Consider the following 24,458-nt stretch of genomic DNA (forward strand, 5'->3'; position numbering starts at 1 on the left):
ATAATGGGTTGAGTGCAGAGGAATCTTGTATTTGTCTATATATATATATAGACATATAAGTGTTGCATAAATATGTATTTCTAAGTGTCCCCAGGGCTTCTGCATATGAATAGTATGTCTTTACCAAATGCTTAAAATTAATGGGAGGGTCTTAAAATAATTGGAACTCTGTTTCTATTATGGCACAAGGATGGAGATAATGAGGCTCTCGTTGGGGTTAGCAGCCCTAAACCACACTAGATTTAGATCTCTATTCAGTCAAAAACTTACCACCCTGTTTCCATGGTGATGCCCATCCACCTTCATGCCCAGGTCTTAGCTCAGTTATAATGCCTGATTCATGATGCCCATAACTCCAGCACTCGTCAGTGGCAAACTATTCGCACTCATTTCCTGAAGAAGCAGAATATGGAGGACTTCCGATCTCTTGAAACCTAAAAAAATAAGTTGTGATTGCACTGCAAGCTCTGTCTTAAATGGAATGAGGTGGCTGGGCATGACCAATATAGCCTTATGTTGAAAATTATTTTGAGACTTTCATTTGAGGCCATAAAGATAAACTGTTAACATTATAAAGCTTCAATACGGGGGTTGGATGGATTTTTAGCAAGTGAGAAAATAGAGTCATTGAAAACAGCTACTGTATTAGTACAAAGTTGATCCATTTAACTGGTCCGATTGCCGTATTGGAGTCGGGAATGAATTATTTCCCCCTCTGGAATTTGGAGACGCTTCAGAAGGACTTCTGTGCCTTCTCCTGGATCAACTAGGCAGATTATATATAGACATAAAAGGTTGAACTTGAGTGTGTCTTTTTTCACAAAAAACATTAGGGGGGACAGGGTCACAGTGTGAGTAAAAACCCAGTGATGGTTTATCATTCCCATGTAATCAAATAACACAGAACATGTATTTACAGTGCTTAATATGAGTTACTGTGTCTACAATAGTAAATCTATGTGCAGTTCTCCTGCAGTCACATACTTTCTTTGGGGTTCAGTCACCTAAGCAACATCTTCTCGTGTGACATTAGTCTACGGAACATGAAATCCAATGTTAAATACCTTAAGTTTAAAAACAAATCTGGCAATCCATATTGTATATTTTGAATCCTACACAATAGTTCCACATAAGGGCATCTTGTGTTTCACCCAGGCTACACCTTCTCTATAAGAATGCAAATTTCACTCATGGTTGATGGAATGGTGGGAGCTGGAGCTTAACAACAGCTTTAGGGTCACAGGTTGAACATGCCTAATACAGAGTCACCCATGTGTGAAATGAATCCTAGTTATATACCACAAAGTCAAGGGCATGTTAAAAAAATAGAAAAAATTGTCTTATAAGCCATTCAAGGGGAACAGTGTTTTCCCCATCAGATGATTCTTGAATCCTAATTACTGGCATAACCTATTCAGAGCTAATGGAACAAAACTGTGGAAATAGAATGGAGCAGATGGAAAAAAGATGGAGTGTGGCTTGAAAAAATGAAGAATTTAGCAGAAGACAAAAAAGATGGAAAAGAGGGGAGAGAGATTAAGGATGTTTAAGCTTAAGAAAACAAATGGAAACAAGGGGGGAAAGGGAGAGAAAGAAAAATTAGGAAGGAGGAAGGTGGATAAGAGAAAAAACCAGATTAGATGTTTAGAACTGAAGAAGAGGAATAGAAGAGAAGCAAAAAGAATGAACAGAGAGTTGTAGAAAGATGGAGTATTGAGGTATGTGCAGATAAGAGTATGGAGACGAGGTATGAGTAGAACAAAGGGAGATGGAGTATTTCAAACACAGAATATGGAGAGGATTAAAGGACATACTGTAGAAGGGGAGAAAGCAGGGAGATGGAGCACAAGAAAGGAGCAGCCAGGGAAGTGCAGAAGAAAGAAAAATTAGATCAGGATATGCTTTACTTCATCACCCCTGCACCATATCCTCAACAAGAATACATTTCATCACAGTGGGGCAAAGGTGTGGCATTAATAAAGCAAGAAAGCTCACATACTGGAAACAAAAGGGTTATTTATTAGCACTATGACATGTGCAACACAAAGCATATAAACACACAGTGGCGTAACTAGTTTTTACTGGGCCCCATAGCAAATTCAATTTAGGGCCCCAAAATATTTATAAGTTGGCCTGTTTTACCAAGATATATTAAAATTGCTAATTAATTAGGGTCTCACTGGGGCCCCTACACTCCTGGGCCCCCCTGCAACCGCAGGGTCTGCTTCCTCTATAGTTACGCCCCTGTAAACACATTTCTCTTGTAACAGACATATGCTCCTCACATCAGCCAGAGGTGGTGCTAGTGAGTGCTCCGTTAGTAATTTGGGCATCAACTTTTGTTGTGTATCATGCACAAACTGTTGGTACATGTGACAGCCTCCCACAACCTGGAGTATGCACTGGATTTATTCAGCAGCAGGAAAGCAAGAAATCCGATCCCTAATCTAATAAATTAGGATTATAATGTAGGGAAGTCTTGTCGGTCAGCCATCACAGAACCATGTTTCCTTCATGTGTCTCCAGCTTGCTGTCCTGGCACTGCCACACAGATATTGCTTGTTGTGTAAGTTTAGAGACGTATGTATCCGTAATTGTTGCAATTTACAACAGCAAGGTAAAAGGATGCAACCGAGGTTCCCAGAGATGAAACGATTTCTTGAGAATATCCAGCCCAGAGACAGCAAATGATACAGAGGTCTTTCAAAATGTGCCCACAAGTTATATGTATAGGGTATAATCTACAAAAGAGCTTTTCCCTATGCACTTCCTTCTACTACCTTCTTTCTCTCTCTCTCTCTCTCTCTCTTCCTTCGTTTCAAAATCTGCCAAAACCAGCTCCATTGTTATACTGTTTCTATCCCATTGACCAAAATGGGAAATGGTTCTGATTGGCTGACGACAAGTTAAACAGGTATCTTATTGTTTTAGTTAAACCAGCTCATTTCTTTTGATGTTCTTTTTTGACCAATAACAACTGTACAAACAGTTCCTCTTTAAAATGTAAAAGACCCTCTCCAGATGGTTTCTCAGGGTATGTTGTTGTCAGACCACACACCTGCTATATATAATTAGGAATCAAAGCATCCTGGATGGACCTAACTTATTGTGCATTCGATTAGACTACAGGATGGGTATTCCTTTGAAGTAGGTAGAAACTAGAGTTTAGGTCATAAAAACTCAGGACGTCTACTACCTAACTAAGGATTACTACAATCCTTTTAAGTAGGCAGGAACGAAGAAATATGTAAATTATTGTGTACATCTATCATTGGAAAATACTAAAGTTATAAATGGTAGGCACCATATATTGGAAAAGATATATCACATTCATATATCCAAACATAGGCCCCATACATATTACTTCATAGCTGTCTGCCATCAAGTGTGTGACAAGTCACTTCTTCTCTTTAGAGCGGAAGCCGTTGGTGAATAAGTGTCACCTACTGCATTTAAACCACTTTTGTCTTCAGCTTCTTCTGAATTTCATTACAAACTCATTTATTGTAACTCTGCACCTTGAGCCCAAGACTTACTATGTGATGGGGCAGTTGGATGGGATAGGGTTAGGTATGGGAGCCAGGCAGGTCTTCAGGCCATCTTCAAATATCTTCCAGAAATGCAAGACTTGCCATGTGATGGGACAGTTGGGTGGAAGGGATGGGGCTAAGTATGGGAGCCAAGCAGGTCTTCAGGACATGGTATTGCACTTCAGTGTTAATTATCTTTATATATTATGAGTTTCCAGAAATGCAAGACTTGCCATATAATGGGACAGTTGGATCGAGGGGATAGGGTTAGGAATGGGAGCCAGTCAGGTCTTCAGGCCATCTTCAAATCTTTAAATATCTTAATATATTATCAGCTTTGTGAAACGCACGTAGAACCTCTAGCCTAATTTTTAGCTACTTAGGCAAGATATGTTTAAATAGACATATATTTGCAAAAGTGGTGCCAGGAAACTCGATGGCAGTTTCCTTATTTTGCCAAGTTGCATGCTCAGAAGATAAGACCAAGAAGCATTGGGCTCTATGTTATTCAGCTCAGGCAAGGGTAAGGAGAAGCAGGTTGCTCTTGTAACATTAGATCTTCAAATACAGGGCCAGCGACAGGTGACAGCACTCTCTTTAGTCCCTTTTTGCTTGGTGCAACCCCGGAGCAGCACTCTCTCTGCATCTTGTGCCATTCCAAATACACTCTCAACTAGCAGCCTATAAGTGCGCTCTGGAGAAAAGATGGGTGCTGTCTCTGTCCCACCCCAGACCGGGATGTAACTCCAGACTAATTCAGATAGTGACAGAGGCTGAGACACCATTTGCTGCAACTGCTCTGTGCTCTGGGGCACTGTCAGGGGGCAGTGGATTTCAGAGTGTAAATCCTCAGCAGAGCACCCAGTTACTTGAGCTATTCGTGAAATGGAATCTTCGTCCAGACCAAACCGAGAACGGAAAGAGGACAGAGCTGCAGAAAGTGAGGAGAGGGCTTGTGGAATTTGCCCATAAAATGCCTTAGTGCATACATCCAGACATAGGTTATGTACCCCCATCATAATCCTCCTCTGCTCTCTCCTCACCAACTGAGCTACTATAGATGGAAGACAATGCAATAGTCTCTCTCTTATCAACTGAGAAGCCCCTTTTTCTAAAGCAACCTTTAGCCCTCGCAAATCAGTGGCACCTTGATATGCTCGCTTTTCTTCATCATCATGCCCAGGTTCCTTCCCTCCACCGATGTGGTTTCCGTCTCCACCAATCAGCATACAATGCTTGCCAGCCGCTACCAATGCCTCCACCAAGGTGGCACGGAAGCTATTGTCCAGCCCAGACTCTACAATCAGATAGACATCACATGATTCTAGCTGTAAGTTTTGCAGATACTGATCAACAGGCAGCGGTGGACTGCTGGGCCCTGGTAGGGCTTTTATCAAAAGTCCTGACATCGGAGGATCAGAAAGACCATGGACAATGGTCTCTTTATTGCTGCCTGCCACACCCACAATAGCAGGTACAGGGGGAGGTATGTCTAACAAGATGCTGAGATAGGGTGGGAATTCCACCAGCCCTTCTTGATCACACGGCATTGCAAATACAGACACCAGCTCCTGGCATTGGTTCTCTATGTTGTTTTCAACTGATCTGCAAAAAGAAGAAACATTCTGATAATGGGTTGCAACAGTTTGAAGATCAATGCAGTAGTAGATCATTAGCTAATATAACCCATCTGTCAACCCCAGTGGATGATGGAAACAAAAAAAAAACGGTTAGCATCTTTATTGACCGTACTATAGATCCCATTGTTATAGAGAATATCTCAACAAAATGTCATTCTTGTAGGAATCCAAATAACGGATAATACAAGGCTTAAGGCACATTCAGAAAATGATCATTCTAAAAGTCTTTGATCCCATGCAGTTCAGAAGTACAGCACTTGTCTAATTAAAGAATCTCTTTGTTCCGTGACTAGTTATACCAAAGAATCTTGTATTTTGTTACACTGCAAATCCTGTCGAACCATTTCCCTATCAGATGTACTTGTCGAAGGAGAAGAAGATGTGTCTACTCCAAGTACACAGCTATCTGGAGGGTTCCTAACTGGCACTTAGAGGCAGATTTATCAAATGTCAATTTTAGAATTTTTTTTAAAAACTTCTCTAAATTCGAATCTCAGCCAATCAAAATTTATTATTAACATCGAATTTTTAAAACGACCTGAATATTTGAATCAAATTCTAATCAAATTTGAAAACTCGAAAGTCAGGAAGCCTGCAAACAGCTCCAAATTGATTCCTGGACCTCTTCCTTAGACTTAAACAGCAATTTGGCAGCATTTAGGTGGCAAATAGTCGAATTCTTTAAGGACCGGAGTATGATAAATCTCAAAAATCAGATTCAAATTTTAAAAAAAAAACCTCAAATCGAATTTGAATAACTCCCTAGTCGAATTTGACAGTTTTGAAAATTTAAATTCAAATTTTCAATTCGACCCTTTATAAATCTGCCCCCTAGGGTTTTTGGCCTTCATTATCCTTTATATATTCTCATGCAGGTTCTCCATCAGTAATAATGGTGCCAATTTGGCCAAGTATTAGCCCACCAGTCACCAGAGTAGTGGTGGTCCCAATGAATATTGGCATTTATACACAAGTCGTGCCACAAATATGTTAAAACCATGCACATAATCTGCCCACACCTTACAAACTGCGCCCCTCTTTGACCTGCCAATTTCACCTTTACCTCTCTTAGGGCCCCCTCATGGCACAGGGCCCCTGACTGGAGAACCAACCCCCCCCCCCCCGAAGGCAGCCATGCTCTTATGCACAAATATCTGTTGTACCTCTGGAATAGACAATAAATGTTATGCATACAGTACATACCATATTTATATATAAAGGTGTAAACTTTGCTGCAGGTCCGGTAACCCACTTCAACCAATCAGATGTATGCTTTGAAGCATGCTTTGAATCTGCTGATTGGTTGCTATCGGTTACTAGAACCAGAGAAAACTGTATCGCCATCATTTCTAGCCTTATCCTTTTTCTGATTTTTAAACCCGTCTGCAGGGTCTCTCGCTGTACAGTGCCTGCAAAGATAAATGTACACAGAATGGCCGAATGGTCAGTAAATAAAGAGAGCCAACGTGAAGCCTTTTATATGGGATATTAGAGTCAGCCATTGCATGTGAAAAACACAAACAGCCTCTCACCTTGGCCACCGCAGGATTTCTCCCTCCATATAATCCATCATGGCCGGAAAATCAAAGCTTTGAGGTTCGAGGGCAGAGAGAAGGAATGCCCTGCATCCTTGTAGCCCAGCTCCCCCTAGATGTTCCTCCACTCTGCTCCTCATTCCCTGCAGTGTCTGCCCTCTCCAGTAACTCTTCCCCTGCCTTCTCTTCTCTGTGTGCAAAAGTAAGTCTGTGTGAGTCTGGACCATACAGTGCTGCTTCCCCTTCTGCTTGAGTGTTCCTAAGAGTTGCAGGTCAGTGTCAGATACAGCTCCCCCTACAGTCACCAGAAGGTACTGCACAGTGTCTAGCTTAATCCCATCTAGGTAAGAGGCTAGTGAGTCTGTAGCCTTGTAGCCAGGGTAGTCAAGGAGTGTGACATTGGGGAGAGGGGGATAAGGATACTTGGAAACCTCATGAGACCCTTCTTCTCCTTTAAAGTATGACTCCAGGAATCCATTGCTAAACTGCTCAGTTTGGTGGCTCAAAGCCCGGGCCAGTGTACTCTTTCCTGACCCCTGGGGTCCTATGATGGCAATGCTAAAATTCAGGGACTCGGGAAGTGAAAACGGATCAGGGGGTCCAGATGCGGCATTCGCAGGGATCTGAGTATCTGTCATATCTGCAGCCTGGAATTACAAACACAGAAGAGAATCACAAGGTTAGAGCAGCAGGGGGATCAGATCTGAGCACTCACACTGAGATCTACCGATTATTAATGGACGAGCAGGATAAGCAGATGGAACAATAATAACCTTATGTAATAAGATACAGATCTTGCAAGATAATACAGGAAAGGGCAAAGGCTGCAGATCTGATATATATCTGTGTGATAGGAATAATCTTGGGTAGGACTAAAGACCATAGAGAGACTGTGGGGATCATTTATCAACACTGGGCAAATTTGCCCATGGCAACCAACCAGATTGTTGCATTCATTGTTCTACTTGCAGCTGGCTTTAAAAAGCTAATCACTGACTGGTTGCTATGGGTAACTGACCATGGACAAATTTGCCCAGTGTTAATAAATGAGACCCTATATATGGTACAGATTAGCACTGACCAGTAGGTAAGCAAAACAAAGCAGACATAGGCATCTGGTGAGGGCCCTTGCGCTATCCTACTAGAGGTAGTAGAAAGCGCAGCATTTCTAGATTTACCTTGGGCCTCGGAACATCTTTAATACAGGAAATCCATTAAGCAACAGTATCCATTGTCGTACATTGTTGTGATCTGGCTGTCTCTCTAATTAGCTGGCAGTAAGGGACTGGAAGCGTTACATTCTTGCCATACGTTGATACAATTGTTTCCACTTTACTTCCAGTTGGAAAGATGACTGCTGAAAGTGTCAGTAATAGAAATTGGCAATTTGAACAATTGAACAGTGGCAGAAGGAAGGAATAAACCGAGTTAGCGTTCTCTCAGTGTTTTTCTTTACTGATCACTTGGAAAATTTATGAACTTATTTGGGACACTTACAAACTAATCAATTAAGGAATCAATATGTCCATAACAACTGGTCTACAACTGATGAATTAAATACGAACTAATCATGAACTTTAACAATACTCATCAACAGTTCCAGTAATCAAATCCAATATGAACTAATGCACTTTACTAACACTGATCAACTGTGACACCATTTTAAGCTTCAAATTAATGCACTTTATTATTATATGTGGTTTTTTGCATATGTGTAAATTAAAGATAATTAATTTGTAATGTACGTGGTTCTAACTAATTGAATCAGGTGGCTGTGAGAATAATTGTAATGTTATATAATAAATTATAAACAAAATACCGAGTGCAAATTTAGAGATACTTTTTAATATTTATCAATCTGGTGAGGGCTGGCAGGGAGATTTACTGGCACATAGCAAGGCAGAGCATGTAGAAATACAGAGATACATAATAGTTTACACTAAAGCACTAGAATGGTTCTGAGAGCTTAGGAAAACTATATATATATATATATATATATATATATATATATATATATATATATATATATATATATATATATATATATATACATACAGCAACAAAACCTGGGTGCTAGTACTCAGGAAGAAGAGCAACACTCCTTGGATTTAAAGGGGTTGTTTGCCTTTAACTTTTAGTATGATATAGAGAGTGAAATTCTGAGACAATTTGCAATTGGTTTTCTTTTTTTATTATTTTGGGTTTTCAAGTTATTTAGCTTTTAATTCAGCAGTTTCAGCAGTCTGGTTGCTAGGGTCCAAATTACCCTAGTAACCATGCCTGATTGGAATAAGAGAATAGAATATGAATAGGAGAGGCCTGAAAAGAAAGATGAGTAATAAAAAGCAACAATACATTTGTAGCCTTACAGAGCATTTATTGTTTATATAAATAAATACATGTTAATAATAGATGGGGTCAGTGACCCCTAATGGAAAAGTGGAAAGAGTCAGAAGAAGGTAAATAATTCAAAACTATAAATAAAATGAAGAGCAATTGTATAACATACTAAAAGTTAACTTAAAGGTGAACCATTGCTAAAGAAATTGTAATTGCAAAAAAAGAAACGTTTATTCACTTACACAGAAACCTCCACCTGGAGCGAAAAGCAGACAGTGTGGGGATAGTTCTAGGGGATAGTTCTACACAATGAGGGAGCAGTGATGCTGGGGAACCCCCAAGGGAGGGACTGACAGGAGAAAGGGGCGGGGCAGCAGTGACAGGAAGTGACGAATGAAGTGATGCAGAACGAAAGGCCACATAAAGAGATAGGACCAGGAATAATCAGTCTTAGAACGAGTCCCAGCATCCCCTGCGTGAGGGCAACTGTTGTTCAGCGTTTGGACAGATAAAGGGTCACGGACAGAAGGGACAGGAGGAATTTGCGCCGCGGGAGGAAGAGATGGGAGACAGGGGGCTTGTGAGAGTCACAGACTGACCTGTTCCATCCCGGGGTGAGGCGGCTTTGGCCGAGTGTTTGGGTGTCAGTGTCATTGGGGGAGGCGGAGTCTAAATACAGACACGTGAGGGGGCGGGGACACAGCTGGCGAACAAAACACAAGTGCGGCTGTCACACTGGGGAACTGGGACCTGGAGTTTATTCACCCGCGGACATCGGCTTCACTGGGAGGAACCCCGGCACCTTCTGTGTCATAGGTACAACCTGCAGCCTCTCCCTGATACACCCCACCCTCTGATATACACCCTCCCCCCACCCTCTGATATACACCCTCCCGCCTCATATACACCCTCCCCCTCATATATACCCTCCCCCCATCCTCTGATATACATCCAGCCCCCCACTCTTTACACCCTCCCCCCATCCTCTGCTCCCCATCTTCTCAGTCCCTCTATACACTGTGCACCCCAACCTGCCCTCCAACCTATCATTTCCCCTGCACATCTACTCCCACCCCATCATCCTGCCCTCTCCTCTATACTCCCTACCCCCCCCAATATGTCCTCTCACCCTGCACCTCGTCCTCTTATCACACTGATTCACCCTGCCCATACCTCCCAACATTTTGAAAATAAAAAGAGGGACAAAAAAGTTGCAGCGAGAATTTTTTTTGACCACACCCATTTTTGTGGCCGCACCCCCTAATGACCATGTTCATTTTACAAAATTTGGCAGGTTATGAAAGTTTCAACATAATTCTGTGTTTTTTTCAGTTATTAAAGTTTTGCTAATGAAGGTGAATTGCCCTTTAAGCTGTGATTGTAACTTCTCCCAAGGGACCTGTTATCTTCTATTGTTACAATTACTTATTTTCTTATCTATAAATTGTTACAGATGTATCTTATTTGCAGCTGTGGCTGTTCTGGGCTCTCTGCCAAACACCAATTAAGTTAGAAACATTGTATCTTTTTCTGGCTGTTCAGTGCAGAGAAAAATGTGACTTTCCAGTACAAACGAGGGACTGCGGGTTGAGCTGTCAAAAGAGGGACTGTTCCTCTAAAGACGGGACAGTTGGGAGGTATGCCTGCCCCCAACCTGTCCTCTTTGTCATCTCCCTAATACATCCTGTTCCCCACCCTATACACTATCCACTCATCTGTCATTTACATCTTGTCACCCACCATATCCCCCCCAGACATCCTGCACCTTGTAATACCCACCAACACACCCCATCCCTGATCATCTCCTTTATAAATCTTCAGCCCATTCTGTCCCCCATACATCCAGACCCCCATACTATCTTCTCCTTCTACACCTTTTACCCCTTCCTGTCCCATATACACCTTGCCTTTACCTTGTCCTTACATCATGCACCTACCCCACCCGCTTACTATTATATACTCTCTACTATTCTTCTATTCTCTCTCTCTCCCTCTCCCTCTCCCTCTCCCTCTCCCTCTCCCTCTCCCTCTCCCTCTCCCTCTCCCTCTCCCTCTCCCTCTCCCTCTCCCTCTCTCTCTCTCTCTCTCTCTCTCTCTCTCTCTCTCTCTCTCTCTCTCTCTCTCTCGGGCAAATTCACTAAGCGCCGAACGCTAGCGTTAATTCGCTAGCATTTGGCATTTTCGTTACTGCGCAAATTCACTAACGAATGCTGGCGTAGTTTCGCTAGTGTTACTTCGCACCCTTACGCCAGGCGAATTTTCGCTAGCGACGTAACTACGCAAATTCACTAACTTGCGCAGTGTACTGAACGCTACCTTTTACGCTAGACTTCCTTCGCCACCTCAGATCTGGCGAAGCGCAATAGAGTAGATAGGGATTGTTTGAAAAAAAGTCAAAAATTTTTCTAAGTCCCAAAAAACGCTGGCGTGTTTTCTACATGATGGGTGATAGGCTGAAAAAGATCGAAAAAATTTTTGGGGCTCCCCTCCTTCCCCCCTACATTTCCTGACTCATGGCAACTTACCTAGACAGTGGGCACATGTGTAGGGCAAAATAAAATTTTTATTTGCTTATTTGAAGGTTTTCTAGGCATTTGTAGTGCTGATACGTATTCCTCCATCGAAATTTGCTAGCGTAACTTCGCTTTACATAGCGAATCAACGCTAGCGCAAATTCGCAAACTTACGCTACCTCTGAGGGCAACTTCGGATTTTAGTGAATTTGCGGAGCACTGGCAAAACTACGCCTGGCGAAGTGCGGCGAAGTTGGGCCTGGCGCAACTTCGCATCTTAGTGAATTTGCCCCAGAGTCTTTCTCTCCCTCTCTCCATAGTCTTGTAATTCACATAAACCAATCAGCACGTAGCATTTACTGCTCTGTCCTTTAAAAGCACATTTTGATTGGTTGCTGCTGTCTGACCTGCCCCAGTTATTACCTAGCCTGCTTTCCAGACATTATGTACATAAATAATTTGTATAGTGCTTCAAGCTCCAAATTGTAAATTTTTTGAGGGTTTAACTTACCCAATGCATTGGGGGATCCAGGTGCTCACACCTTAAGCCTTCAGCTCAGGAAGGCACTGTGACAGAATATCAAATGAAAAAGGTTGGCACAAACTGGATCACTCTCCACGATGTAGTTAAAAAATATATTTATTTAGAACAGCAAAATCCCAAATGCCTAATGATATTCTGTCACAGTGCTTTCCAGACATACCTTATTGGAGCATCCAAAATACAACAGTTTACTGTGCGCAATTTTAGAACCAGAGTTGAAGGGTCACAGGTGGTCGCATTGAGTTGAGGGCAATGAGACATCACTTGCTTAGCGAGAGGGTTTTACTTTAGTTCAACTACGAATTCTCATCTTTCATCCTTGTTGTATAATGTTTATCCCACAATTAGATCTTATGTTGTATATTTCCCACTCTAACAGGTGATGGAGTCCCTCAATGAGCTAAGCCTATCTGAGGATGACCCCCGTCTATGTGTCGCTAAGGATCCCGCATCCTGCATCAGGGAGGAGTGCTGCGAGTTCTCGGTGGCAGTTGCGGGTAGTCCTGGCGTTGGTAAAACCGTTTTGATCCAAGCTCTGCTGGGTCTGACGGAAAGCCACCAGCACTCCAATGTGACCTCTCTGTACCCAACAAGACCTGGAGGGCCCTTACTGTACATTCACCCATCTCATCCTGGTTTGAGCCTCTGGGAGTTGCCCCTGGAGGATGGATCTCCTGAGAAATGGATTTTAGAGGCCGACCTCCTGCTGTTGGTCACTAATGGGCAGTTTTCACGTGTCCATATAGATTTAGCCCGCAGTGCTCTCTCCCAAGGGAAAAAGCTATGTCTGGTGCGCAGCCAGGTGGATTGTGATCTGCACACCCTGAAGAGGAGGATGAAGGAGATGTTTAGTCGGGAAGAAGTGCTGCACTCACTCTGCACACTCACCCTCCAGCCCTTTAGTGACCTAAAAAACAAAGGGGAGATCAGGCTATTTCTGGTGTCCGGCTATGAGCCGTGGAAATTGGACACGACACGATTAAAGGCAGTAATAGAGGAGACCTCCAGAATGTGCGGGAGGTAAGTTTTTATAGGTATTTGCCTTTCTGGAATCTTTATTTATACTGAATGTTACTGTCATACCTTAAAGGAGAAGTTCACTTTTAAACGAGCATTTACCAGTCATTCCGAACCTGTTAAAGCACAAGGAAACTCCAGACAAGGATTGTCATCTTATAGGACATATTGAAATCAGTGCATGTCCTCTTACTAATATATCTAGTAGAATTTAGTCAATGGCAACTGGACATTCATTTTGTGTTATGTTCTACAACCCTGATGTTGCTGGACTACAGCTCCCAGCATACCTTAACCTTGATAATATGTCAAAGTATGCTGGGATTTGTAGTGGAGCAACATCTAGTGTGTTTAAAGGGTGTGTTCTCCTTTGAGATTACATTTTGTATGATGTAGAGAGTTATATTCTGAGACAAATTGCAATTTGTATTAATTTTTTATTATTGAAGGTTTTTGAGTTATTTTTTTTTAATATTTTTTATTCAGCAGCTCTTCAATTTGCATCTTAAGCAATCTGATAACTAGGGTACAAATTCCCCCAGCAACCATGCATTGATTTGAATAAGAGACTGGGATATGAATAGGAGAGGCCTGAATAGAAGGATCAGTAATACAAAGTAGCAATACATTGGTAGCCTTACAGGCTATTTTAGAAGGGAGTCAGTGACGCCCATTTGAAAGCTGCAAAGAGTCAGAAGAAAAAGACAACCATATAACTGTAAAAAATAAATAATGAAAACCAATTGAAAAGTTGCTTACAATTGGCTGTTCTATAACATAATAAAAGTTACCTTAAAGGTGAACCACCCCTTTAAGCAGCATGGTTTAGTTTCCCTTTAAAATGGAACTAAATTCACTAATTCCGGAGGCTTTTAGTTGGCTATGGCTTGACGAATGTGACCAAATCGTCAAAAAGATTTGTCCAAATACCAAATCTGAAGTGTAATCTGCATATTCAGATATGCACAAAATTGTATCATCCTCGAGCCAAAAGGATTAGGGCAAATCTCATAGAAATGACATTTCGGAGGTGAGATATACGTCACTTCTGTACAGAACATTGGCAGGCTTTAGGGTAGGACTACATGGACGTTTACGGCGCGATCCGACTCACTGCGACAAAACGCTGGCATCAAATCGCATGCAACGGAAATAAGGTAAGAGATAGAAATGTCGGATGAAGTCGCATCGTTGATCCGACGCGACACAGTTGTCGGATGCAGACGCAGCGTCTGCATCCGACAGTCGTGTTGCGGCGGATCAACGCTGCGACTTCATTCGACAATGCATTCACTCACCTTATTTCCGTCGCTTGCGATTTGACACCAGCGTTTCGTCGCAGCCTGTCGGATTGCTCTGAAAACGTCTGTGTAGTCCTACCCTTAGAATAGACCGGGTTGATTTAGCTCAGGGCAGCAACCAATCAAGAATCCAACTGAGCAGAAACTGCAGGGGTAACAGTGAAATGGAAACCTCTGATTGGTTGCTGTGGGTTACCGTACTGACCGAAATCTGCCCAGTGTTGTTAAATGAGCCCTTGTGAATATCAAGTTATTGAGATTATAGGCAAATGTATTGCTTCGGCGCCGGTATAAGATTCACAGCAGGCGGCAGAATAACAACAGGAACCCCGTACCGGCTGTAAGTGATTCATTCAATAATAAGGTGTTTAGAACTATTTGACTAATTTGCTCAGTTCTCCGAAACAACCCTCCTCTTTTTCTACCACCCAGGAACATGAAGTGAATAATGAGAGTTTCACAGAATGTTCTACAGGAGAAACCCTATTATTTCCCTTTGATGAATTATTTGTGTTCTCCTCTTTCATTTGTGCTTGCTAGAGAATATATGGCAGCGAGCTAATGGCTGCGGGCCCTATAAATGTATTAAAGGGGAACTATTGCAAAAATAAAAATTTAATATAAGCTTCAGCATACAGAAATAAGAAACTTTCTAAATGCAATCAATAAAAAATTCTGTGTTGTTTCTGAAGTAATCAAGTTTATCTTCACTATTCCTCTCTCAGCATCTGTTTCTCTTCATTCTGTCTTCATGCAGCAGTTGGGTGTCAGATATTCATTGACATCCAATTTATCTTATAGGGCGGCTTCCTTTTCTAACAGATGTACTAGAGCTCACGCAAATAATTAATTAGAAAAAAAGATACCCCTTTTTATTAATTATAACGCATTCGAGATTTGCTGGAAGGATCTGTTCCCGAAAAGTTTGTTGAGAAAAAACTGGATGATTATACCACGTGCTGGTATATCAATATTAGAAATCAAACAATGACCCACATAGATAGTGCTTAGTTGAATAAAACTGTATATTAATATAAAGTGCTAGCACAATAAATGAATTAAGTTCATTAAAGTGACTAAATTGATAAATAACTTGAAAAAATTAATTATGAGCTTTAAAATCCTTTATAATAAATTACCATCGCTGAGTACAACTGAAGTATGTTGGAGGTTAACTAATTTATAAATGTATAATTTATAAAGTGATTATGTGCCTAAATAATGATTATCAATTCATCCAGTGAAATTAATATCATTGCTCAGAATTCAGAAGGAAAATGAAGTAATAGAGGGTGGAGAAGTCCCGTCAAAACTATCTTATTTTTTGCTATCTTCGGTAGAGTCCTGCGCGGGTCCATTTTTTGGAACCCGTACCCGACCCATACCCGCAATCTGCAACCCAAACCCACATTCTTACAGCTTGGACACGCTACCCGACCCGACCTGCAAGTACCTTATCTGCAACCCGGACCTGCTGACCATCAAGAATCAGGAAGTGCTGTCATTGAAAACCAGAAGTGACATCATCGGAAGTAGACGTGATCAGAAAAAAGGAGTAAATATCGCTATTGAGAAGACCCGCGGCCTGACCCACAAACTCGCAGAACCGCCGACCCGCGTCTATACCCGCACCCAGAACTTCTACCTGAAACCCAGAGGTTACCGCAGGTTTTTGCGGGTAACCCACGGGTACCCGACCCAGGACGCTAGTCTTCGGGACCCCACAAAGATGGAGAAGTCAGGCCTTCTGGGACTGTGATCTCAAAGTTACCTTGAATAACTTGTGTAAAGAGCTAGCTTTCCTGTTAAACAAATTTAAGAGAGCATTTAAGAGAAAAAACAGATTAACAAGATTGTAAATTAGATTTCCGAACAAAAAGAAAAGTAATAAACCGCTTCCAGGAATTAAACATAACACCAACCCCAAAAATTCTGTTAAAAATGGTATAAACCGTCGGTATTAAAATAGAATGCTGATGATTTATACAATTTTTAACAGAATTCTGGGGGGGGGGTTTAAAGGAGAAGGAAAGGCTAAAAAGTAAGTAAGCTTTATCAGAAAGGTCTATATAAATACACCATTAAACCCTCAAAGTAATGCTGCTCTGAGTCCTCTGTCAAAAGAAACATCACATTTCTTTCCTTCTATTGTGTACTCATGGGCTTCTGTATCGGACTTCCTGTTTTCAGCTTAAACCTCCAGGGCTAGGGCTTGCTCATGCTCAGTTTGCTCCTCTATCCCTCTCGCCCTCCCTGCCGTAATCTGAGCCCAAAGCTATGAGTGAGCAGCGAGAGACTCCGGCAGGAAGTGATGTCACACCAAGCTAATATGGCAGCTGCTATCTTGTTAATCTGTTTTCTCTCTTAAGTGCTCTGGGATTTTAACGGGACTTCTTCACCCTCTATTACTTAATTTTCCTACTGAATTCTGAGCAATTCTATTCATTTCACTGGATGAATTGGGAATCATTATTTAGGCACATCATCACTTTATAACCTATAAATTATTTAACCTCAAACAAACTGCAGTTGGTAATTATTTATAAAGGATTTTAAAGCTCATAATTAATTTTTTCAAGTTATTTATCAACTTAACTTTAATCAGTAGGAGGGACAGTCGATGAATTTAATTTATTGTACTAGCACTTTATATTAATATATGTTTTTTTTTTTCAACTACCGTATATACTTGAGTATAAGCCGACCCGAGTATAAGCCGAGGTACCTAATTTTGCCTACGAAAACTGGGAAAACTTATTGACTCTAGTATAAGCCTAGACACAACTACAGCCCTGTCTCCCAGCAGCGCACATTTTGCCAAAGCGACCCCCCCAGCGATCAACCGGACTTCTTTGCAAAGTTGATGGTGACAGAGAATTGCCAAACGGATTACTGTGTGCATTGTCCCACTGTCCCACTACCATGTGCAGAGGGTGCTGTTTGATATTGCCATCACTGTTAATCTTTCGTATAACCAACAGAGGGCGCTGCGTGATATTGCAGTCACTGTTATTCTTTCATATAACCAACAGAGGGCGCACTGTTATTCTTTCATATAACCAACAGAGGGCGCTGTGTGATATTGCAGTCACTGTTATTCTTTCATATAACCAACAGAGGGGCGCTGTGTGATATTGCAGTCACTGTTATTCTTTCATATAACCAACAGAGGGCGCTGTGTGATATTGCAGTCACTGTTATTCTTCCATATAACCAACAGAGGGCGCTGTGTGATATTGCAGTCACTGTTATTCTTTCATATAACCAACAGAGGGCGCACAGTTATTCTTTCATATAAACCAACAGAGGGCATTGTGGGATATTGCAGTCTCTCCCCAAGTGAACTGTTGTATAGGAATGATTAAAAGTGACTGCAATTCTCAGCTACTTTGGTCGGGTACCGCTGACCGAGTATAAGCCGTGGTAGACTTTTCAGCACATGAGCCTTTACCCCCTTTTTTCTGTTCTGTTCTCAGCACCTTTAGTCAGTAAAGACTAGTGGAGAATGTGCGCTGCTGGGAGACAGGGCTGTAGTTGTGTCTAGGCTTATACTAAGTCTAGGTTTCCCAGTTTTCATAGGTAAATTGTACTCGGCTTATACTCGGGTCGGCTTATACTCGAGTATATACGGTATGTTTGGAATTCAGCCTCTTAGGAACAGTTCTCCAAAATATATGGAAAAGTCACAGCTGTCAACATATCGTGGTGTTATATTGTATTTATTATTCATTTCTTCTCCGGGGCATTTGAGGTGGATGTTCCAGACAGGGTGGGACAGAATAGATGACTTTAGAGGTGTGACGATGGTGTAGAGGGTTTGACGGTACAGATAGGGGCGGGGCTATGACAGCGCTCAGTGATTGGCAACCAGCACAACAATTCCCCTTTAAAAACATCTATTTTTAAATTAGGGATGCACCGAATCCAGGATTCGGCCTTTTTCAGCAGGATTCAGATTCGGCCGAATCCTTCTGCCTGGCCGAACCAAGGCAAATTAGGGGCGGGGTGGGAAATCGCGTGACGTTTTGTCACAAAACAAGGAAGTAAATGTTTTCCCCTTCCCACCCCTAATTTACATATGCAAATTAGGATTTGGTTCGGTATTTGGCCGAATCTTTCGAGAAGGGTTTGGCCGAATCCAAAATAGTGGATTCGGTGCATGCCTATTTTTAATAGAAGCAGAAGAAACTTTCTATTCACAAAATAAACCACTTTTCTTTCTGTATAAAGGAAAGTGGATGGACATTAAAGCGACCTTGAAGAAGGAAAACTAAAAGCCGTATTGTACGTTACATAAATGATTAACTGAGACTTTATAATACTAAAACAGATGCTTTATTTCAAATGGAAACTATACTTTAGTATTAAGGGGTGGCGGATGGCCTTGGGTCAAGTTGACCCTCCAGTTTTTTTTAAATGAAATTTTTTTTTTATTATTTGTTTGTCACATTTCCAAGCTGTTGCTGACCAGGCCGCAGGTTACAAGTCTCTGTTTACAGTCTGACACATTATCTAACTTAGATGGATGGCTGTTCTCTGTTATAAAACATCTACTGATTTGTTGTCAAGTATCATCTAAAGTCAGAGACTGCAGCAGAGAAAGGACTGAAAGTCATCAGATGGATGGAAAGTAAACAAGCAACAAGATACAGCGGGGAGGAGAGCAGAGATCACTATTGGTAGTAAATACAGATTTCTAGCAGAAATTAGAAGGCAAGGAGGGGCAAATTTTGGCACAATACCTGCTTTCCTAGATATCCCAGAAACCCTAGGTCAGAGACCAGTCGGAGTAAGATTCAATGATACTGCCGGTTTGTTTTCCTAGATATCCTAGAAGGCCCACGCAGAATGCCAATTAGTCATATTTAAGGATAATTCCTATTTGCTTTCCTAGAAACCCTTAAAGGAGAAGGAAAGCTACAGAGGCAGTTTATTGCCAATAAATTAGCCACAAAAGTGCAAACTATAACACTATATTTATTCTGCAGAATGCTTTACCATTCCTGAGTAAACAGCTCTAGAAGCTCTCTGTTTAGGATAGCAGCTGTCATATTCGCTTGGTGTGACATCACTTCCTGCCTGAGTCTCTTCCTGCTCCATCATAGCTCTGGGCTCAGATTACTGCAGGGAAGGGAGGAGGGGGCAAACTGAGCATGCTCAAGCCCTAGCCCTGGAGGTTTAAGCTGAAAACAGGAAGTCTGATACAGAAGCCCATGAGTACACAATAGAAGGAAAGAAATGTGGTGTTTCTTTTGACAGAGGACTCAGAGCAGCATTACTTTAAGGGTTTACTGGTGTATTTATAAAGACCTTTCTGATAATGCTTACTTAATTTTAACCTTTCCGTCTCCTTTAAACCATTGCCTCCAGTCGATTGCAAGCAGATGCAAAGCATTTTGGGGCCAAAACGCAAGATATTGTATTCCTACCTGCACCTGAGTGGAGGGAATGTTTCCGGCATCAATAGAGCGGATTCTTGCCTGTATTTATCCACATGCAGAGATCTGCATAGTGTAGCACCAGCCTAAAGGGGAGCCAAAGACGTTAACCTTTTTCTCTCCCTTGCGACCAATTTTTCTGCAATCTGATGAATCCGTTAAATTATTGGGAGATTAGTGGGCACCGAACGATCATGCATCTGACAATTTTTTGTCCAACATCAGCCAGAAAATCGATAGGTCAGGTTAGAAAAGTTTCATCATTCACAGTGAAATGTATCCATTGTCCAATTGTTTGCAGGGCTGAGCAGGCAGTTAGCCACAGTTTTCCTGGCTTTAACTAGATGATATTGCTTGAAATGGTCTTTTTAGTTGATGGACCAATCGTACACTTAAATGATTAAGTTTGGTCTTATGATAAAAAGATCTTTTAAAAATCTTAACGTCTATGGCCACTTTAAGAGGCCAGATACGCTTAGATTTGAGAATAATGTGTATTTGCTCTCCTAGAGACCCCTAAGGGTGGTGACACAAGAGGCTACTGGGGGAGATTTGTTGCCCAGCGACAAATCGCCTCTTCTTCGGGCGACTAATCTCCCCTAAATGCCTTCCCGCGGTTAAACTGTATGGGATGGCACTCAAAACGTTTCGTTTTCCGAAGTCGTCTGAAGTTGCCTCACGAGTAAATTTCGAGGCAATTCAGAAAACGAAGGCATTTAGTGGACATTAGTTGGGGCGAGATTAGAAGAGACAATTTATCACTGGGCGACTAATCTACCCCAGTTGCCTCGTGTGTCACCACCCTAACAGTCCCGGTAGGAGACCATTTAGAATACAATTTGGGAGATAATGCCTATTTGCTCTCTTAGATATACCTGAAAGTTCAATTAGGGTGATATTTGGATGCACACTTGCTGTCATAGATCTTCTTGGAGAAATTGCTGAACAGCTGATACACCAGTGTTTACTTGTTATCTGTAGCCTTTTTATGAGCTAATGGAGGCCCTGTACTAAGTCTGACCCACCTATTGAACCACAACCAGCAACCAGACTAGTATGTATAACTTTATTTGTAAAGCGATGTATGGATCCGCAGTGCTGTACACTATAAAATTACAATATATAGGCAGGACAAGTATCACAATAAGTACAATAAACATACACAAAGAACATATAGTGGTAAGCCATGTGGTAAGAAACACAGTAGGAAGAAGGTCCCTGCTCCGTAGAGTGGGTGGCTAACATACAGGCACAAATTAGAGGGGAAAATGCTCAAGTTACAGGCATAGCCCCTTAATTGCCAGGACTCGGCTAATGTTCTAGAGCTCCAAAAGGTAAAAATCATAGTTTTTTCTTGAGGCGAATGAGAGAGGATTCCTTATGGAGGAATATTCAGTGATGGAATTCCAGAGGTAAGGAGCAGCAAGATAGAAAGGTTTGAGACGAGAGGTGGCATTGGATCTGGATGGTGTGAAGAGAAGGTTCCTCTGAGAGGAGAGGAGAAGTTGGCCAGGAACATACAGTGAGACAAGATGAGAAATGTAGTGAGGAGCAGAGCCGTGAAGGGCTTTGAATGTTAGTAGAAGGATTTTATATGCTATCCTTTGCTAGTCTAAGTTCCTCCTATACAAGCAAAGTTGTCAACTGTCTCTAATTTCCATTGGTAGATCCAGTTTTACTTACGTTTCTTAAAGGTGAGAATTCCTACTATAATTGCGGCACACTTCCATCAGATATATGCTACTTGATTTCCTCTAAACCTTTGTTCTAATGTCCCCATGTTCTTCTTCCTTCTCTTTGTATATAGGCCCCTCTCACTGGTCCAGCAGGGGTACGAGGTAATAGGAGACAAGGAGATTTCAGAACTACAGTCTGCTCTGGAGAGAGGAGGAATTCCAGAGATGGTCAGATTTATCCAGAACAGTCTGGACATGCTGCTTGACACCCGCATTGACTTTGCTTTTGAAGGAGGTGAATGCAGTGTTCGTCACTCTCTCCTTAATGCACTAAGAGGAGTTCGAGATGAGGAAGATGGTTCAGCTCATGAGAAAGATCCAGAAGCCCCAACAGAGTATCCAAGTCTCAAATACCCAAAAGCAAGTCTATGGGACATACCAGGCCTGGGGAGCCATGAATTTGAGGTTAAAGACTACTTAGAACATGTAAATATCAACCACTATGACTTTATATTTCTGCTACTAACAAATGGAACAGAGGCCACCGACAGCTTCAAATCTTTACTCTCTGAGCTCAAAAAGCAGGGAAAGAAAGTCTTCCTTATACGAGCCTGTGAGGAAGGAGCAATTCCAATGGAAGAGGAAAGAGGGAAAAATGAGCTTTTTGTTCTTTGCCCCACTAAACTTCCAGGGCCAGAATTCCATAGATTGCTAGGGAATCTGGAGGAGCAACTGTCCACCCATAAGTCTCGCGCTTTTATGCTCTCTCTCCCAAATCTTTCTGCTGAAGTTATCCAGAAAAAGAAAGAGGCACTTGCTCATGAGATCTGGAAGGTGGCTCTGCTTTCAAGCCTAGTGGCTTGTGTGCCAGTTCCTGGAGTAGCCATATCATGCGACATGTCTTTGCTCACTGCCAGGCTAGACACTTACCGTCAGGAGCTGGGGCTGGATGCCAGTTCCATTGCCTCGCTTTCCCAACAATATGGAGTGCCTGCAGCTACTCTTATGTTAGAAATCCACAGCCCTGCAGGAAAGGGGGTGACCCGGGAGTTAGTTGGGAAGATGCTTGGCACTGCCACTGGCCTTGGTCTAGAAATAGCAGGAGTCATTCTTCACCGCTTCCCTCTCTTGGGCCCTCTGGCTACAGGAGGAATTGCTTTCCATGCCAACTATAGCGTGCTGAGTCGCTGCTTGGAGGGCTTGGCAGAAGATGCTCAGCGAGTGCTGGAGAAGGCTCTAACATTTCATTCTACCTCTATGAACTGAACTATTAAACTAAGCATTCCAACTGGGGAGTATAGTAAGTGGTGTGAACAGAGACATAACTCTAAAAGCACACTCATTGGCTTCTGGGATAAGCAGGGGTTGTTGTGGACCAATTAGGGTCTTGACTAATGTGCAAATTCAATATACTTTTGGGAAGAAATATCCTTCTAAAGGTTTGGAGAGTCTAAAATTATACTGTTGTGGGGGCATATTAATCTCTAGCTTTGCTTCTGAGTTCATCTGTTATATCGGATCTAGTATCCCAAGCCAACAGTTAGTGGTCTAGTGCAGGTAGTATATATAAAGCCTCTGATTGGTTTAGGGATGCACTAAATTCACTATTTTGGGATTCTGACAAGCCCCCGAATTATCACTTCCTTGTTTGTGTGATGGAAAGTCACCTGATTTTAAAGGGATACTGTCATGGGAAAAAATGTTTTTTTTCAAAACACATCAGTTAATAGTGCTGCTCCAGCAGAATTCTGTGTGGAAATCCATTTCTCAAAAGAGCAAGCAGATTTTTTTATATTTAATTTTGAAATCTGACATGGGGCTAGACATATTGTCAGTTTCCCAGTTGCCCCCAGTCATGTGACTTGTGCTCTGATAAACTTCAATCACTCTTTACTGCTGTTCTGCAAGTTAGAGTGATATCACCCCCTTCCTTTCCCCCCAGCAGCCTAACAACAGAATAATGGGAAGGTAACCATATAACAGCTCCCTAACAGAAGATAACGGCTGCCTGGTAGATCTAAGAACAGCACTCAATAGTAAAATCCATGTCCCACTACGACACATTCAGTTACATTGAATAGGAGAAACAACAGCCTGCCAGAAAGCAGTTCCATTCTAAAGTGCTGGCTCTTTCTGAAAGCACATGACCAGGCAAAATGACCTGAGATGCACCTACACACCAATATTATAACTAAAAAAATACAGGAATTAAATTTTATATTGTATAGTAAATTATTTGCAGTGTAAACAGTGTCATTTAGAAACAAAAACGACATCATAAAAATCATGACAGAATCCCTTTTAGGATTCGGTTTGGCCAGGCACAAGGATTCGGACGAATCGCGCTGAGAAATGCAGAATCCCGTCTGAATGCCGAACTGAATCCTGGATTTGGTGCATCCCTGTATTGGTTGCCATGGGTTACTGACCTGGAGAAAACTTTGCACTATTAACCTGTAGCAACAAAATAGCAGTTAATAGTCTAATTCAGGTTTCTATAGATACCTGGAGCAACGCTGCACCTCATGCTACATAAGCCCCCCCTTATTTCAGCCGTGCATGGCACTTTATAACTACAACTTTATCAAGCGGCTGAGATGGAGTTATTGGGATGGGGCAGGCTGGGCATGTTACTGATCCGTCCTATTCAACTGCCATTAATCTAAAGCTTTATGCCTGCAACTGTAAAACTTTATTAGTAAGAGAATGGGAATGACTTGCTGAGGCTGCCAATGGCCGGCCATCTTTTGGCTTTTATTGCAAAGCTTCCCATGCGCTTGCACTGATGAATAAAACTGGTAAAATCCCTTTGTCCTTTTTATTGGAGAGTTTCAGAGGATTACAGGAATCACATCACTACATTTAGTCATGAATTCCCTGAAAGCAGGTGTGCTAAACAAATCGCAGTGGCTATTTGTTTTTCT

At 41.9% G+C, this 24,458-nt stretch overlaps 2 protein-coding genes across 6 annotated transcripts; one reads left to right on the top strand and one right to left on the bottom strand.

Moving 5' to 3' along the window:
* Window positions 1-1,999: 1,999 nt before the first annotated feature.
* On the bottom strand, window positions 2,000-9,779 carry LOC121396576. Of its 4 annotated transcripts, none has more exons than XM_041571665.1 (4): window positions 9,645-9,779; window positions 7,884-8,062; window positions 6,703-7,352; window positions 2,000-5,135 (listed from the first exon to the last, which is right to left on the bottom strand). In XM_041571665.1, the coding sequence occupies exons 3-4, from the start codon at window positions 7,341-7,343 to the stop codon at window positions 4,091-4,093; spliced, it is 1,686 nt and encodes a 561-aa protein (XP_041427599.1). In that variant the 5' UTR covers window positions 7,344-7,352; window positions 7,884-8,062; window positions 9,645-9,779; the 3' UTR covers window positions 2,000-4,090. The 4 variants fall into 4 exon arrangements, with proteins under 4 accessions (XP_041427599.1, XP_041427597.1, XP_041427596.1 ...); XM_041571663.1 differs by lacking the exon at window positions 9,645-9,779 and adding an exon at window positions 9,288-9,414; XM_041571662.1 differs by lacking the exon at window positions 7,884-8,062 and having other exon boundaries at window positions 9,645-9,740.
* LOC108706121 (interferon-inducible GTPase 5) lies at window positions 9,525-23,222 on the top strand. 2 transcript variants are annotated; one of them, XM_041571661.1, is made up of 3 exons: window positions 9,525-9,659; window positions 12,482-13,122; window positions 21,666-23,222. In XM_041571661.1, the coding sequence occupies exons 2-3, from the start codon at window positions 12,485-12,487 to the stop codon at window positions 22,798-22,800; spliced, it is 1,773 nt and encodes a 590-aa protein (XP_041427595.1). In that variant the 5' UTR covers window positions 9,525-9,659; window positions 12,482-12,484; the 3' UTR covers window positions 22,801-23,222. The 2 variants fall into 2 exon arrangements, with proteins under 2 accessions (XP_041427595.1, XP_041427594.1); XM_041571660.1 differs by lacking the exon at window positions 9,525-9,659 and adding an exon at window positions 9,726-9,861.
* Window positions 23,223-24,458: the final 1,236 nt, after the last annotated feature.

Source organism: Xenopus laevis, chromosome 7S, assembly GCF_017654675.1.
Source record: "Xenopus laevis strain J_2021 chromosome 7S, Xenopus_laevis_v10.1, whole genome shotgun sequence".
NCBI lineage: Eukaryota > Metazoa > Chordata > Amphibia > Anura > Pipidae > Xenopus > Xenopus laevis.

Bases quoted from the DNA above. Each gene is read 5' to 3' on its own strand.
- LOC121396576 (XM_041571662.1), bottom strand. The intron at 5,136-6,702 runs GTGAGAGGCTGT...TTCTTTTTGCAG, and splicing joins GAAATCCTGCGGTGGCCAAG to ATCAGTTGAAAACAACATAG.
- LOC108706121 (XM_041571661.1), top strand. From the start codon at position 12,485: ATGGAGTCCCTCAATGAGCTAAGCCTATCTGAGGATGACCCCCGTCTA. The intron at 13,123-21,665 runs GTAAGTTTTTAT...CTTTGTATATAG, and splicing joins ACCTCCAGAATGTGCGGGAG to GCCCCTCTCACTGGTCCAGC.